Source organism: Struthio camelus, chromosome 3, assembly GCF_040807025.1.
Source record: "Struthio camelus isolate bStrCam1 chromosome 3, bStrCam1.hap1, whole genome shotgun sequence".
Lineage (NCBI taxonomy): Eukaryota > Metazoa > Chordata > Aves > Struthioniformes > Struthionidae > Struthio > Struthio camelus.
Window position 1 is genome coordinate 99,300,567 of NC_090944.1, and position 16,309 is coordinate 99,316,875.

Here is a 16,309-nt window from a genome sequence, read left to right on the forward strand (position 1 = left end):
GGGTGACCGCCGGGCGCCGCCGCCGCGGCAGCCCGCAGAGGGCGCCCGCCGCCCGCGAACGCCGCGCCGGGGCCGGGGCCGGGGCCGCCGCCCGCCTGCCCGGGCTGTGTCCGCCGCGCCTCGCCCGCCGCCCCGCTGGGGACCGCCCAGCTCCGGGCGCATCGCAGCTCGCCGCCACGGCCCGGCTCGCCGCGCCGGCGACAGCTCAAGCCCCGGTGCCCGCTGCCTCTGGCGTGGGGAGATAAAAGTGGAGACGGAGGTGCGGGCGGATCTCTGCCGCCCACCCACCCACCGCCAGCCGTGCAGGGCAGCAGTCTGCAGCCTGGTTTGTGTCAGCGCGCCCGTCAATCTGTTGCCCCTCGCCCACAGGACGGGCATAACCTCCCAGGGTAGGCATGCCATTGCACACAGGATGATCGCTGACAGAGCAGATGTGGTTAGGCAGGCATAGCTAGCAGCGCGTTTAATTAAAGGTCTGATGAAAAACGAAGCGAATCTGCCGGTTTGCCACCAGAAATGCTAATCCCGGAAAATTAAAAGTTATACACCATGGTGCAAATGGCACATGGCTGCCTACAGTCAGTGTCTTTGGGCCTACAGCGTATACCCACTTGGTACTGCTGTAGACTTGCATTGCATTTTTCTGCATTAGTTTGTCATCCTGATCACATCTGTCTACAGAACGAAACACGGGATCTTTGCACGTGGATTTTATGTGAAACCCATTCACATGCCAAGGGAGCTGGGACACGTCTCCTTTGTTTGCTGGTTTGTCTGCTTTTTCGTGGCCCATATGTAAATACATAAGGCACTACTGGTGCCTTATGTACAATCTGGCTACCCTGGGCTGCGCCGCTTCTGCAGCTTAGACTAAGGCTTTCTTACCCAGAGCAGGAATGGCTGCTCCATTATAAGAGCAATAATTCAGTGAAGTCAAAACATGACAGAGCATCTTATGCACCTTTAATACTGGCAGAATAGTTGTGAAAACTGAAAGGTACTGAGAGCTTTCTAACTGGGTGATTCAGTGGAACGGTTTTGGTCCCTCCCGGCCCTTGCAGCCCAGGAGACATCAGAGATGCTGGAAGGGTGTGTTTATATGGAGTAACAATAGGAGGGTAGAAAGGCGGATTTAAGTCCCCTGTGCATTCTGCCCTCCCATTTGCATCACCCTGTATTTTGACTGTATCAGGGGTCCGGCTTTTAGCTCTTTATTGCATCAATTTCTGAGAAAATAAATTAGCAACTTGTTTTGAGGAAGAAGGTTTATTAGAGGTGACTTTGCTATCATCAGGATTTGAACTAAATAAGGATCAGTAACCAGATACACATAGTCTGCAAAAAGAAATCGTAATTAAAAGGGAAAGATGAGTAAGGAAGAAACTGTGTCGAATTTTATTGTTAAGAGATCCCTTTATGCCCTCGACTGCAAGTTAAATTAATACCCCTAAAATCACAGCATGGAAAAGAGATGCCAGTGATTGTCGCAGATACAGCTTGCTTTTCTTTCACAGTCATTTAGGGAGGATTTGGAACATTTGTGAAATCATGTTCATTAAAGCCCTGAATCCAGGCAACTCACCAATAACTGCAGTGGAAGCAACAAGGTTTCTTCTCCTCCCCCCCCCCCCGCCCTTTTCAAGGAAAGGGGGAAAATCGCAAATGTCAATCAAGAAATACTGCAAAATAAAATGGACCCTGCTCGGCCGGCGGCGCAGAGCTGCGGCGCGGCTCCGGCGGGGCGTGCGGCGCCGTCGGGGGCGCCCGTGCAGGCGCGCTGCAGCTCCGCGGCTGGCCGGGGAGTGCGACACCGCCGCCGAGCCCGAGCCTCCCTTCCCTCACAAAACTGTCAGGCACAAACGGGCAGGAGGATATTGGCTGCAAGGGACTCAGAGGCTCCTCCCAGAGACTGGCTCCCGATATTTTTGGAGGATTTCTTTTTAACTCAGTTACAAACCTTGGTGAAGGAAACAAGTTACCGCCGTAGCAGAGGGAGCAGGCTCGGCTTCGAGGAGGGCGCAGCTCACGCTCCTTCTCTTTCGCCTCCCTAAAGGTACCTTGGATGCTGCATTTCACTCGAGGAGGAAAACCGTGCTCTCGGCTGGGGGAAATGTTGATACTCGGGATGTTGCTGTTCCTGTGAAAACACGGATTGTAAGTGAATGAGAGAGAAGACAATGAGGAAGAACCGACTGGAAGAAAACCCAGACCCTAAACGTTTTCCTGAGAATTGATGGTGTTTGGGGGCTGAGCGTTGCCTGAGGAGAAGGCTGCATCCAGAGCAGAGGTTGCCGCCTGCCCAGCCAGCGAGGGGACTTCTGTGGGGCCGAAAATTCCCTTTGGATGTAAACTGGGGAACCTGTAGGAAATTCTCCTGTGGTCAAGCCATCATGAATTCGGTGGCTGGAAATAAAGAGCGAATTGCAGTCACAACGCGGAGCAGAAAATACGGGGTAAGTTGTCCACGGAGGAGAGGCACGGCCGGCGGCGCCTGCCGCGCTGCGCAGAGCTCCGCGCCCCTCCCCCCGGGCCGCCGCGCTCCCGCGACCGGCGGTTACCGGCGCTGCCCGCGCGCCGCCCGCCAACGGCCGCTAACGGCTGCCAACGGCCGCCGGCGGCGCGTGCCGCGGCGCCCGGCCCGCCCCCCCCCCCCCCCCGGCGCAACTTTTCTGGCCCCGGCGGGCGCCCGGCGGAGCGCGGCGCGGCGCGGTCCGCGGGCGCGAAAGGTCCGAGTGAAACTTCCCGGCGCCGTCGGCCCTGCTGCCCTGACCCACTCCCTCCCTCCTTCTCCCGCTCCAGGTGACCGACCCCTGCTCGCCCACCAAGCCCGCCGCCCCCTTCTCCCCCGAGAGCTGGTACCGGAAGGCTTACGAGGAGTCTCGGGCGGGGAGTCGCCCGGCCCCGGAGGGAGCAGGCTCTGCCCTGGGCTCCTCCGGCACCCCATCCCCCGGCTCCGGCACCTCGTCGCCGGGCTCCTTCACGGGCTCGCCGGGACCCGCCTCGCCCGGCATCGGCACCAGCTCCCCCGGCTCGCTGGGCGGCTCGCCGGGCTTCGGCACCGGCTCGCCGGGCTCCGGCAGCGGCGGCGGCTCCTCGCCGGGCTCCGACCGCGGCGTCTGGTGCGAGCACTGCAACGCCCGCCTGGCGGAGCTGAAGAGGCAGGCGCTGAAGCTCCTCATCCCCGGGCCCGTCAGCAGCAAGGTGAGCGGGCGCCGGGCATGTGCGCGGAGCCGGCCGCGGCATCCAGCCGGGCGGGGGGGGGGGGGGGGGGGCGGGACGGCGAGCGGGCTTCCCGCTGGGGCCGCCGGCACCTGGGCTCTGCTCCGCTCGTGCCACCGCTGAGCTTTTTAGGGGTTATTTGGGCTGGCCCTCCTTTGCCTTGTTGCCCCGTCCCACCCCCTCCTCTTGCTTCGCGTGGAGGAGGGCCCCTCAGTCCCTGGAGGGCCGCAAGGCCTTGGGACCGCTGCGGCCAACCTTCAGGCTCGCACCATGCCTCCCTCTGCCTTTGCACTGATGGTGGTTTGCATGGCGGTTTCCCATATATTTGTTTTCTCGTTCCCCTGAGGACAGGCAGGGATGTGAATATCACATGGGAGTCATCACTCCCTTCGCCTTTTGCTCTCCTCTGTCCCTAAAAGCTAGATTTACAAAATGGCCCGAGACTTGGCTGGCAAGGTGTGTACGGTCTGATGCCCGCAGTCCGTACTTCCCTTGCCGGGCCTGGTGTAGTAAAGACCCTCCTGTAGCTTCAGGTCCAGATGAAGCCCTGAAATACAGCATGATCCTTGAGGTCACTTGGGAAGGCTGTAGCAGACCATGGCATTGAACCCAGATCTCCAGGGCCTCATTAACTTAAGGACAGCATGGTGTTGGTTCTTTCTTGCAGAGAAGCAGGTAGTGGTGTTTTTTTTAGAAGAAAGCATAAAAATACTCGAGGATGCTGGACCAAGAGCATTGGGTTGAAAAATACAGTGCCTAAAGAGCAAGCAAGCATTTCTGAAACCTGGCCCAAGGTTTTGGAAGCTAACTGCTTGTGGGTAGGAGGGGGAAGGCTGCTTTCTCTCTCTGCTGAGAATCTGGTCTCTCAAAAGGCATACTTTGAAATTCCCTGGATTTGTTTTGTTTCTTGCTTTCCTCATTTGTATCGCATATAGAGATTAACAGTCATACAAAGTGATCTGCAGCTGTTGGCTAACCTGTGCTACCAAGATAGTAAGCGCTGGGCTCCTCCATAGCAACCCGGCGAGTGTTGTATTGTGAATGGGTCTAGAGCTCCCAGAATGTAACACAATGCAATTTTGTTTGCCCTGTTGGGTCAGGTACTATCAAAGGATAATATTTACTTTTCCACTTCAAAGAGTTTTCATTAGTGGTTACAATAAAGAAGTATCATGGAAAAGAGCTGATTGCTGTGGAAGGGTCCCTGTTATTACTGTTGTGTTGTATTCACCAGTATTTATTTACCTGCCGTTAGAGGGGGAGTTGGTGCTGGCTTGAAGAAAAGACTAAAGGGCTGCTTGTAACCTTGTCTTAAGAGCTGGCTTAACTGAATTATTCATGAAAAGGGAAGGGGGGAACCAACAAAAATTAATACACTTAAATTAACTGTTAATACATAGTTGATGCCTTGGAAAGTCACCCTATATGAAAATCTTCACAGATTTCAGGCTGCGTGGTTTGGCACTGATTACCTGCTGTGGGTATAGGTGAGAAATTGCCAGTACAGATATGGAGGCCATAAGAATAACTGAGATGGGCAAGGATAATATGTAAGCAGCAGGGTTTTCTGTCTCTCACAAAGTGTTAGGTAGCAAAGAACAGACGGATTTTGCAGTGATGTGAAGATGTGTACAGTATGCTTGCTTTGTAACAGTAGTAGTCGTTGCCTGTCCTAGCCTTCCACAGATGTTACCTTCATGCTGCTACTGTTAATTGTCTTGTTCTCTTGCTCACACAGTCTAACTGATGATGTTGTGCAGTCCAGCTTGTACAGTCTTTATTAACATCAGTAATAAGCCTTCTCCAGTTTTAGCCTGCTCACCCTGTGCTCTTTTTCTTTTCTAACATCTCTCCCAACCCTTGAGTTCTGTGGGAGTGTTGTTTATGAAGCCATTGCTATCCAATGTGTAGATATGAATTTAGGAGGAGGAAAGAGGCAGAAATAAGGTGGTCTTTGAGAGCTTTGGTGACCCCCTGCCCCATTAGCTTTGCTCAGTGGTACTTGCACTTTCAGTCCTGTTGGGGTGCTCCAGCCTTTTGCACACAGCTTCCTTCCACAGATTGGTGCTACCTGGTTGTGACTATTTGCAGAAACATCACTTTCATCCTCTCTGTCTTATTTACAACCAATAGGAACTTCTGGGGTCAGTGATTTCTGCCTTCAGCAGACACTGCCCAGCACAGTGAAGCTTTGGTTTACGTGACCCAGGATATCATGGCTAGTGCCATTGACTTCTTTGGACTAGATGTGATGCGCTAGTCTTGTAAGTTTGTGTTGCTGGTGTCCACTAAGTAGCCTTTGCAGCGTCTGCTCAGCGGAAAGCAGAGTGCTGGCATTTGCCCTCCAGCTCAGCCATGGTCTGTGTGCTGCCTTTGCAGCTGTGTGTTACAGTGATGCGCTGGGGTTGCTTTCTGTGAGAGAGATATGTACAGGATCTCTTGGAGAAGGGTAGAAAACTGTCATGTGTCTGGGCAAAATTTGCTTGCAGTTTGGACTGAGGCTGGAGTCAACCATGCTCTGCTGGTGTAGCTGGTATTTTTTAGGGTCCTGTAGAGTATGCTCTTTGTTCTGTGGGAATACGTTTCATGGGAGCAGATTTTATCCAAGCACTGATTTCAGCAGAAGCATGAGCAGATCTAATTCCTAATCTTGGCTATTTCCCCAGAACTTGCTAAGCATCTTACAACTCAAGACTGTGGTGCCCAGTAAGGATATAGCTAATTGGTAATACACCTTTATTAGAACACTTAAATGGAGCATTTAAAAAGCATCAGTCGCCCTTTATAGATCCAGCTGGCTTATGAGACATTTTTTGTTGGTGCTGTTGAAGGCAGCCTAGAAATTTTGTTAGCATTATTGTCAGTGACACCTATTTCACATTTGTATTGTATTTAGAAATGCACGTAACTATGAGTATTCTGTATTACAGAACAAGCAGAATCTGAAGGTGTCTGTGTCTTGACATGAATCTAGCAGAGGATATTGGAATCTGCAGTAACCTATCTGAATGTGTACCTACACTAATGGTTTTTACTGTGTGTAATCATATAAAGGTTTGTATGTATCTGTAAAGTGTAATAGCACATTTAATTACTGCATAAACAGACCAAGCTTTATACGTGAAGCTATGAACTGAAGCTTTTCATTTGATACAGAAAAAGCAGCACTTAACCTGGAGCAAACTGCCTCTGACTAGCTCATTGTTAGTGCTGAGGTGTTGAGCTTTTGGCTTTAAATAGAAGCATTCTCTCCTAATGTGTCAACAGGATGAAAACTTGGGGTTTGACTTTTCTTTGTAAGTCGCAAAGGTGAGCTATATGTAATTATAGTTCTGCTACTTTATTTTAACCATTTAAAATGCTGTATTCCCTGACATTTACAAAAAGGAAAAAAGCTAAAGGTTGGTTTTTTTTCCCTTCTTGTGATACAGATGTGAATAAATGATGTACAGCAATTACCTGCAAACAAGGGCTTATGTGTTATGAAAATGAAATGTTGTTGTAACCTCCATGTGAAGCACGCCTGTGGGAAACGACTAGCTTGAGCGGTTGTTATAGTTGCACATTGCAGTGTAACTGAAAATATCGTAGAGTATTTGCCAGCCGTTGTTTGTAGGGTTATGTTATAGAATCAAGCATTACCATGGCAATAAGGACTGTTTCAGAAATCACTAGTGTTGAATATTTAGATTTCTTTTTTTTTTTTTTTTAATTTTAAGCTTTTTCTTGGGCTATGCTTTCAGGACATCAGGCAAAGTTCTAGCATAGGTATTTATGGCATCACACTCCATGCGTATCAAAATTTGAGTGAAGTCTGGTTGTCTTGAGTTCAAACTTGTGGTATCCTCTGGCATCAGGGGAACACTAGCCTCACAGGCAGACACCAAAAAAGTGATTATTAAGTTTAATTGAAAAGTCACTGTATTTATGTATATTACATTATAGTGTGTGAAGGTAATCAACTGAATATTAACAAAAAAAAGTAGTCTCAAGTTTGCTATTATGCATCTGTTAGTACAGGATTCAAAAAATCCTGAATGCAGCCTTTACACCAAGAAGTAATTTGAATATATAGGCATTAATATACTTTGGCATTTTGTGAATGGGCTAGGAAGTAGCGATACTAATTTAAATTCTAGAAATGAGTAACACTGACATTATTAGGTGGCTTATATTCCGGACTGTCATCTAGCTAAAAAGTTTGTGCTTCTGTGTATAGAAATTTGGCATATTCTGGTTTAGCACAATGTATCTGTGGATGGGAGAGGGGAGGAATGCATTCAGGATACAATTTCTTTTTCTGTTTCATGGTTTTCTGAAATTCTAGCTCATTTTTTGCTTCCTTATTGTTGAATTAGCCTTTTTTTTATTCCAGAGGTGCTCAGTAGTCAAAGACTTGACTAATAATTATTAATAATGAAGAAAGCCCTGACGATGATCTAATGAAAAATAGCTTCCTGTTAGCTTCTCGCTACTTTAAAAACATTCCCAGTAGAGAGAAGGGACAGTAATGAACCTTTTCTCAAAGCCTAGCAAGTGGCAGAATAATAGAATTTCATTTCCGTCCAGACGTTTAATTTGTGAACAAGCACGGCCAGTCTGTATGGTGACTTAATTCACTGTGCAAAAATCTCAGGCACCTAATCATTTCATCCCAACTCATTGTAATGCAGATAGGATTATTGCATTAGAAATGTGATTTTAAATGGCCCGAGGCAGTAATTTGTCAGCATTTGGAAGGATTAACTCCATTAAAGTTGAGGCAACAACAACCATTCGTTTGTATTGCATCACAGGTCACAATACCAAACATTTAGCATAACTCATCTGTGAATCTTTTTACAATTGTATATTTTCTGACAAATTGGGAAACCACAAGCTACGTTATTTACCCAGGAATTACAGCTGCTTGCAGTAGTCCAGAGTAGATGAAGGGATATGCCTTCACCTCTGACAAATTCATGTAAACCCTTTTCTGAAAGCTGCTGCAGGTCACCTGTCTTGCTGCAACAGTCCATGGTGTCAGCATATGAAATGACGTAAATATTTCTTTCGAGCTTGTGAATGTCTTTGAGGTGAAGGTGAAGATACTGTGTGTTAAAGACTCCTTTTTGGGAAGCTGTCAAGGCTGCTAGCTCTGCAGCTTTCTTGATATGGTCACAAAGGCTCACTGTTACTGAGAGCCCTGGAAATTAGGAACAGGCCTATGATTATATTCAGTGAATTGAGACTATAATGTTTTTCCTGTCAGAAAAGGAAATACTTCCAGGAGACCATAGATTGGGCTGTTGAGGAAAACAATTACTGAAATTTTCATCTGAAGTGAATCTCTAAGGAGGACCAAAATTTTGATCAAAACTGATCTTTCCATGGAGACTTGGCTGTGCATCTGAAAACACTATATTCAGAAATACACAGCCAGTACTTACTCTGTAGTTGGCTTCTTCATGTAGGGCTATTATTAATTGACAAAAATTCTTCAGGGTGCCTCGTACAGGCCATTGGTACTGCACCAGCCTGTAAAATCTTCTTATGTCTTTGAGATAGTTTTATTATCTTCCTAAATGTAAACGTTGTAGCATAGGTAGCAATCCTGTTTAACAAGCACACAATTTTCATATGTAATTTTGGAAGGGGACAAAGAAGAGGAAGAGGAGGAAAAGGAGGAGGAAAGGTAATCCATGCTGAATTCCCCTGACAGTGTTAGTAAAAATGTCACACATTACAAATACGGGCCATCAGTGTGTAATGGGATTCATGCCTAAGTCAGCAGATTATTAGAACATTGCAATGTTGTGTATGTAGGGTTGAAAGACATTTGCACAAATTTTGCCTCATCAGCAGTACATAGCCTTTGACATCATATAATTGGGATGCTTCCAAGCACTGAACTTGCAGTCCACCACTGCAATAAACTTGACTGTCATGCTCTATATAATGATATAGTAGAAACTGCAGCGTTTTGTGGCATGTAGTCCATGTGTCAGAAGTGTGAGAGATGTTTTAAGTTAAACTGCTAGCTTAGATTTTAGCGAAGTGTTACGCTGTAGCTTGAGACGCAAGCACGTTAGTGAAGTGTGAGGAATACAGCTAGATGGGTTTTTTCCTTCCCCACTGATTGAATAATTCCTGATCTAGGTTATTTGTTGCTGAAGCTGCAATTCGAGAAGTATTCCTGACCACAGAAAAGCAGATTACATGTTACATTTGAATTAAGCAAGCTGAAGTACGTATCAACAACGTGATGAACAAAATAGTATGCCAAGAGTGGAAAGCTGTAGAATTCTTTCAAATTTTTTCCCATCATTAGTCCTAATTTTGGTTGCACTGTTACACTAAATGAAGTTACAACCATTTGTTTGAGTGTTACTCTTCCAGAAAGCAGCGATAAGGTAATAGCTGCAAACAGTCTGCTGCATTCACACCCTAAAGTGCTGCTTTTCTTTGGAAGCTTCAGCTTGCAGGTCTGAAAGAAATAGCGCTCTTTCATTTAACAGTTTCTGTTAACTGGGGCTGGTCATTGGAGCAAGGTTGACCGTTAGATGATGGTGCCTTGGCTGCATCCTTATTCCTAGGTTTATGGGACTCCAATCCCCCAGCAACTTATGTTGCCCAGTTTTATTTTCAGTTGCCTTCTGTGCAACCTTCCTATATTAAACAGGGTTGTAAAAAATAAAGAACTGTGAGCATAAGTAGGCTGCTAAAAGCTGTGTTTAGATCTCTGATTTTGGAACTTGAAATTGAAACCTGGAATATATAACTGGAGTCCTTCATATACAGCTGAAACATGTCATAGCATCTCCAACCAGAATTTACATTTGCTTATGCTCAGTATTCCGCATCACACCCTTTATTTATGATATTAAAGTACAGCCTAGTTTTGTTTCAGTGGGAGCATTTTTGAGTTCTCTCCGAATAAAAGCACAGACCCACAAGACATTTGATAGGGCAGTGTAATGTTGACTGGATCCTTCTGAGCTTGGGGTGGGGGCTGTTTAAAAGATCCTGTAAGAGCTATCAGATACTGGAAAGTCTTTTCCTTGTATTATATGAACTACTACTGGTTACTTATAAGATCAGCAAAGAGGTGGGAAGGGGAAAGAGAAGAGGGGAAATGATGGTTCAGATATGAACCTTGTCAGTCTATTGACTTATGAAATTGGCATTGTTGACTGTGTCCTGACTTCACTGAAATCCGCAGGAGTTCATTTAGGCCAGAGCTGCACCAATTGTATGCCTCTAATCAAGCAATACTTTCATGCATTTAAAAGAGCAGTCAGACATGCTGCTCTGGCTGAGCAGGGCTAGGAGATCTTGGACCCCTGTGGGCATCCTAACACGCCTTTTTTTCCTCCTCTTCATATGAAGGTCATAAGTTAGCATCCTTGCAAGTTTCCTGTGAGGTCACTTCCTCCTTGGAAACATATGGTGTTGCTCCCTGCCTTAGTTCTTATCCAAATGGTAGATAGTTCAAACGCTTCCAATAGCTCTGCTTTCTAAACTCAGATCTTTTTGACTGAAGGTCAGGCAGTGACTAGATGTTCTATTACAACAGCAGATGTGAGGAGGCAGTGATCTCTGAGAGAGGTACTCAGGAGAGCAGCACAATGCATCCAACTGTAACGTAAGTTGTAGCTAGTACACTTGGGGATTATTTTTTAATTACTTCACAAAAGAAAAATTAAAGGCAAATATGATACCAACTATGCAAAAGAATGAATTTAAAAAGTTGGAATGTTGAATTGCACCTTAGATTTATTGTCACGGTCTTAGAATTCAATTTATTTTATTTGGAATAATACAGTTATGATTAGAGTTGCTAAAAGCTACTTACCATTTCAGCATCGGTGTGGTTGCTCCTAGAATTTTGTTTTGGTATTCTGTTGTTCACTTCTAGTTGTCACTCAAATCTGCTATTCATTTCAATATGTACTATTAAACCATGTAGTACATGGCTGATCTTGCATTTTTTTTGTATATTGTAAGATACCCTCTATTTCTTGGGAGGGAGGAAACAAGATTTCAGTCTGAAGAACCATAAGTTAGTTCCCTTTCCTCAGCTTCCTTCTGAAACAGTATTCATTAATCTTCATGCAAAACAGCTCTTTCGCCAAAAGAGTTCTGTTGTGAGACGTGGAGAACTAATATGGTCTTAAATTGGACTTGGTTTACTCTCCATGGTAGAAACGGAAGACAGTACTCTCCTCAGAAGTAAATCAACACATCTGGTTTCACATAAGTGAATCCTGTGTGGGTATAAGATTTTTGTATTGCCTATGCAGACTTGAGTGCCTTCCTCTTCAACAAAACAGAGCTGCATCTGCTCATTTTGCTGCCCTACAAGATGGAGAAATTTACTGAAAGTCCCTCCGGTGTCTATTTTGTTAATGGCTAGTGAGTGTTCTTATTCAGTGGGTTCAGTGGTTAAGGAAAATACCATTGAATACCTATTTTTTAATTATTTTATTCTAGTAAAAAAAACCTGCAAGCCAATACAAGTGTGGCTCTGGAAAACAAGTCAAACTGGTGCTGGTGGTGTGTGTCAAAGGGCCTCTATGTGTGTGCTGGAGATAGGATGTCTGTGTCCAGTGGCTGTAGGAAAATCTTAAATTAGGAATACAGTCTATTTAAGTGTTTTGGTTTCCAACTTCTGTTCAAGTAAGATTTGCTTTATATATGTTTGTGTAGAAATGTGTTTGAACCTGCAGATTTTCTGTGATCTATTAATAGCAAACCTCTTCTCAAGTTCATGCTTACCATGCCACCTAAATCATAAGTACTTAGGTGTAACTGTTTGCATCTGGGTATTCACAACAGCTTCTCTATTCCATGGACTTGCATGGGAACAAAATGCCACTCATGCGAATGTTTAGGGGAAAGCAAATGAAAGTGGACTGTGACATCTGCCACAGTAAATATTTTTCTGAAGAAAAAGTGAGAATTCTCAATGGTTTTAGGGGTGTTCAGGCTTATTCAGAACTGTCTGAGCAGACCTGCCTCAGCAGAGGAATGAATTTTGCCCAGGTTGTATGTGTTTCATTCCCTTTTTCTCCTCTGCCCTCCTAATTAACTGAAGGTAAGTGAGATGCGGGAATACAACCCCTCATTTCATGTGGCTCATCATGTGGTTCTGTTGTGAAATGTCCGTTCCTCTTATCACCACAGACCTGCTTCAAGTTGTGAAGGAGATGCCCGTGACCCTGAAGAGTGTGGTCGTTACAGAGTCCTTTGCAAAAGCGGTCCAGAAATGGGGCAGAACTTTTACCTTTGCATGTTTCTGTTTTGACTCCTATGGGAGTCACTCAGGCAAAATTCTGCCCTGTCAAAGATAAAGTCAGACTTGATTACACTGAACTTATTCAGGAGAGTAGGCTTCTCCCTCTAACGAGTAGCCTGAAGGATTATATGCTACTATTTCAATTGGACAGTTTTATTTTTCTGTGCCTCTTAGCTAAATGAACCTCTGGCCTACTAACTGCCAAATGCTGAAGGAATTAGCCGTTTACTCCATCCACCTGATGGACTCTAGCAGAAAGCCTAGTGGGCAATAAGGCAGTCTTGGCTTTAAACAGGCGCTGAACAGCAAGAATAGAAGCCATTACTCTTCATTTCTCTATTAGTTTCACTGCTCATTTAATAGTGCTGGGCAAAGAAAAACATTAATATCTTATTCAGCAGCCAAATGCGCCAAATTGGGAATTGCGACTCGCGTGTTTTCCTCTTTTCTAATGGGTATCATTAAAATTTAACAAGTCATCTAAATCACATTAGTATTCTCAGGATTAATATTGCTGAAATTGCTGGCAGCATTCCCACAGGAAGAGGTAACACTCAGTGAGGCTGTGTGGCTGGCATTTGTTGCTCGGAGGGAGGTGTTGGGACTGGGGAAGCCCTGGCTCTATAAAGGCACAGTGAAGCCTTTGGCGACAAGGGACATTCGTAATACACATGCATATTCTTTCCTAGTCACCTCTCCCTTTTCAAACCCTCCCCCCCCCATCATCTTTTGCTCCTCGCTAGTCCTAAAGCTGTCATTTCAGTTCATACACATTAGATTTATAGTGGAAATCCTTGACAATGAGCCTGCATACATGTGAACCTAGCAGGAAGGCCTACAAGTGTGCTAGTCAGTGTGAGTGTCAGATTTAAGGGATTGCTAGACTATAGATGGCTTTTACAGGAGGTCGAGAAGGCTAACGAAGTGGGAGATGCAATTAAAAAGGTATTTGTTAGAAAGGAATAGCTAGCTGTCTGGGCAGACTGAACATGGGGGAATGACGGGTAGCTGGAAGGCCATTAGTGATGGCTTTGTAAGCGGTTTTGCAGCATGGGTGGTAAACCTAAATCCAGAGCTGTTCTTTTAGCATGCCTAATAAGACTTCCTTTTTCCTGTATGTCACATCCATTTCTGAATAATGAATTTGACAAAACTTCTGTGGATTTTGGTTTAGTTTTTTGGGGGGAGGGAAGAAATTATAAGTAGGAAAAAGGAGAGGAAGCTGGCTTAAGGGAGCTTGTGAGTTCATTCTCTCGTCACCATGAAAACAAGACCTTGGCTTTTGCAGAGCTGATTGTTTGTAAAGTCCAGTGTTTCTGCAAAGAGGCTGTTTGGTATGGAATATGATATAAAATGCGGCTCATTGAAATGTCTTCTCTTTTTAAATGAACAGCTGAGATCTGATTCTAGTAAGTTATTGATGAGAGCTCTGAGATGAAAAAAATCTTTTCAGAATTGCTTCCCTCATTGCAATCATTTGTTAGTGGTAGTCCCAATTGTGGGTGGTAACTGATCACATCTCTCCTCTATCGTTTTCTTGATTGGAGAACTGTGGGATGTTTGGCTTGCATCATCATGAGCAATTTTTAAAGTTGCAAGGGGTGGTGGGGACTTGGGTCTTCTTTCTTAACTAGAGAGAAACATATCTGGATTCCTAAAGTGTCTATACTCAGAGCCAAGGTTTAGTATTTTGCTCCTCTTTAATGTCTGTGTCAGCCATTTATCGGCTTAATACATCAAGAAGTTTGAGTCATGTGTACAGTTACATAAGATCCAGTCATTCAGTTTGGATTTGTCAGTGCTCACTGTGTCAGAGGCAGGCCCTAAGCATCTGGAGCATTCAAACTGCTGCTGCATTTTAAGAGACTTGCAGCAAGCGGACCAACGCATTTTGGTGTCCTAAAGGAATTTTGATGTTCTACTGTTCTGGGCAATTTACCTGTTTTCTCTTTTAGCTATGGTAGCTGGGAAACCGAAGCTTATAACAATTCTTCTTTCTTTTGATGAAGGAAATGCAGGGCATAAACATGTCCCACATGGTGGAAATAGTAGGAAGTGGCATAGCTAGTTGAGGGAACTGCCCCACATGGTTATCCTGGATGCATTAAAGCTCAAGAGAGCTACTTACGCAAGAGGGAAGGCAGAAGGGAAGGAGAAACCTTTACAAAGCCAAAGAGAGTACCAAACAATAGCAGCCACAGAGCTGCTATGTACAGTACTGATAATGGGTTGAAGAAAACCAAAATATCCAGCCAGATGGGTCACGGCCTGGCTGTCTAAAGCCAAGCAAGGAGCTCTGAAGCCCCATTCAAATGGTAGCTTTGGTAAGGGACCTAAACCATTGTAAGACTCGCAAAGGCAGACTGCAGAGATGGATACAGGACCTTGAGAGGAAGAATACGGAGATGGAAATGAAGTGGGGAGCAAAGTGTGCCTTGTGGGGGTTGGGCAGCAAAGGAGCAGTGCTTCCATAGAAAAGGTACCAGGGGAGCAAGGAGAAATGGATGATGAACACAAGTTTTTTGAAGAAATGCTGAGCTCACTGCCAGAGGTCTTTAAAGCTTTATGGAAATACTTTGTATGAACGATTTTTGGTTTTTTTTTTTTCCCTTTAAAAAAAAGCATCTGTACCATTTTTCGTCTCCTTTCTCAAGCTAGCACACATTCTGAAACCAGCGTGCAGCCAGAAGAACAGAAGGCATTTTGATGGAGCTGCCTTTGATTAAATGCATTTCAGTATTTTAGTCCCAAATCACCTTTTCCAAAGATTAAGGTACTGACAAGTCCTGTGATCCAAAGATATAACTGGCTTTTCTTTCTTACATCAGATTCATAGATTTCTTTTTTTTTTTTTTTTTTCTCCTCACCAGTCACAACAACCTATATATTTCATACTGTCAATTTGGGGCTTGCTATAAAATAGATATTCAACTCATTGCATTTACAACTTTGCCCAACATGATAGCAAATAAATAAGGCATGTTCTAGTGCATCAGCATAGTGTAGAACTTGATGTTCTGGAGTGTAGTTATGAATTCAGCCTCTTTTCTCCTTTCCCGGTGCCAGTCTCTGCAGGGAAGAGGTTTTGATTTCCAGATTAATTTGAATTCTTATGGGGAAACCTGTTGAGCTTACTGATTTTGTAGCGTTATTACGTTGGACACTCTAGTAGCCTGCTATTGAGTAGTAGTACCTACTGCAGATACCTTACAGGCAGAGCAAGAAAGACTTAAGATGTGAAAGGAAGACTAAGGCATATACACTCCTGGGGAGAGTAACACACAAGGGATGAGTGCACTGGGACTGCTGACTCCGAATGAATCACTTTACAGACTGGATTGTTTTAAATTAGCCATCCTTCTTTGCCACTCCTAGTCGTTTAGTTCTTTTTAGCTTGGTCTGCCTCTGTCTTGCCTGTTTAATATTCCACTTCAGTATAACAAGAGATAAAACATCCAAGATGCCTGTATCCTCCAGGAGTCAGCTCTGCTGCTGTGAATTCTTGTGTTAGCTGTTTATAAGCAATGAGCTAAACATGTATAAAGAGAGGAGGAAGAAGGGGAAGGAAAACTGTTGTGACTTTTAATTTGCTGTTCTTTTTATCAGTAAAGGAAATAAATTCTTCCCCTTTCCCGCTCCAAATGCATACCCTTTGGATAGTAGGAATCATTTCAATAAGCACGTACTGGAAAGGCTCAGATAAGGGTTATTTCTGTGCCTGAAATACCAGGGACCAGAGCATACTATGTGGGAAGCTTGTGTGGAATCATGCTGCCAAGGAAGCAGTGTGTAGTAATGCGCATGGGTGACACT

The 16,309-nt window shown here is 44.9% G+C and overlaps 1 protein-coding gene across 1 annotated transcript in view; it reads left to right on the forward strand.

Moving 5' to 3' along the window:
• Window positions 1-1,714: 1,714 nt before the first annotated feature.
• KIF26B (kinesin family member 26B) overlaps window positions 1,715-16,309 on the forward strand; it is a 316,787-nt gene continuing 302,192 nt past the window's right edge. The window contains exons 1-2 of the mRNA XM_068939319.1: window positions 1,715-2,453; window positions 2,800-3,201. Coding sequence (XP_068795420.1) covers window positions 2,391-2,453; window positions 2,800-3,201 — 465 coding nt within the window. The 5' untranslated portion in view covers window positions 1,715-2,390. The remainder of the gene's footprint in view (window positions 2,454-2,799; window positions 3,202-16,309) is intronic.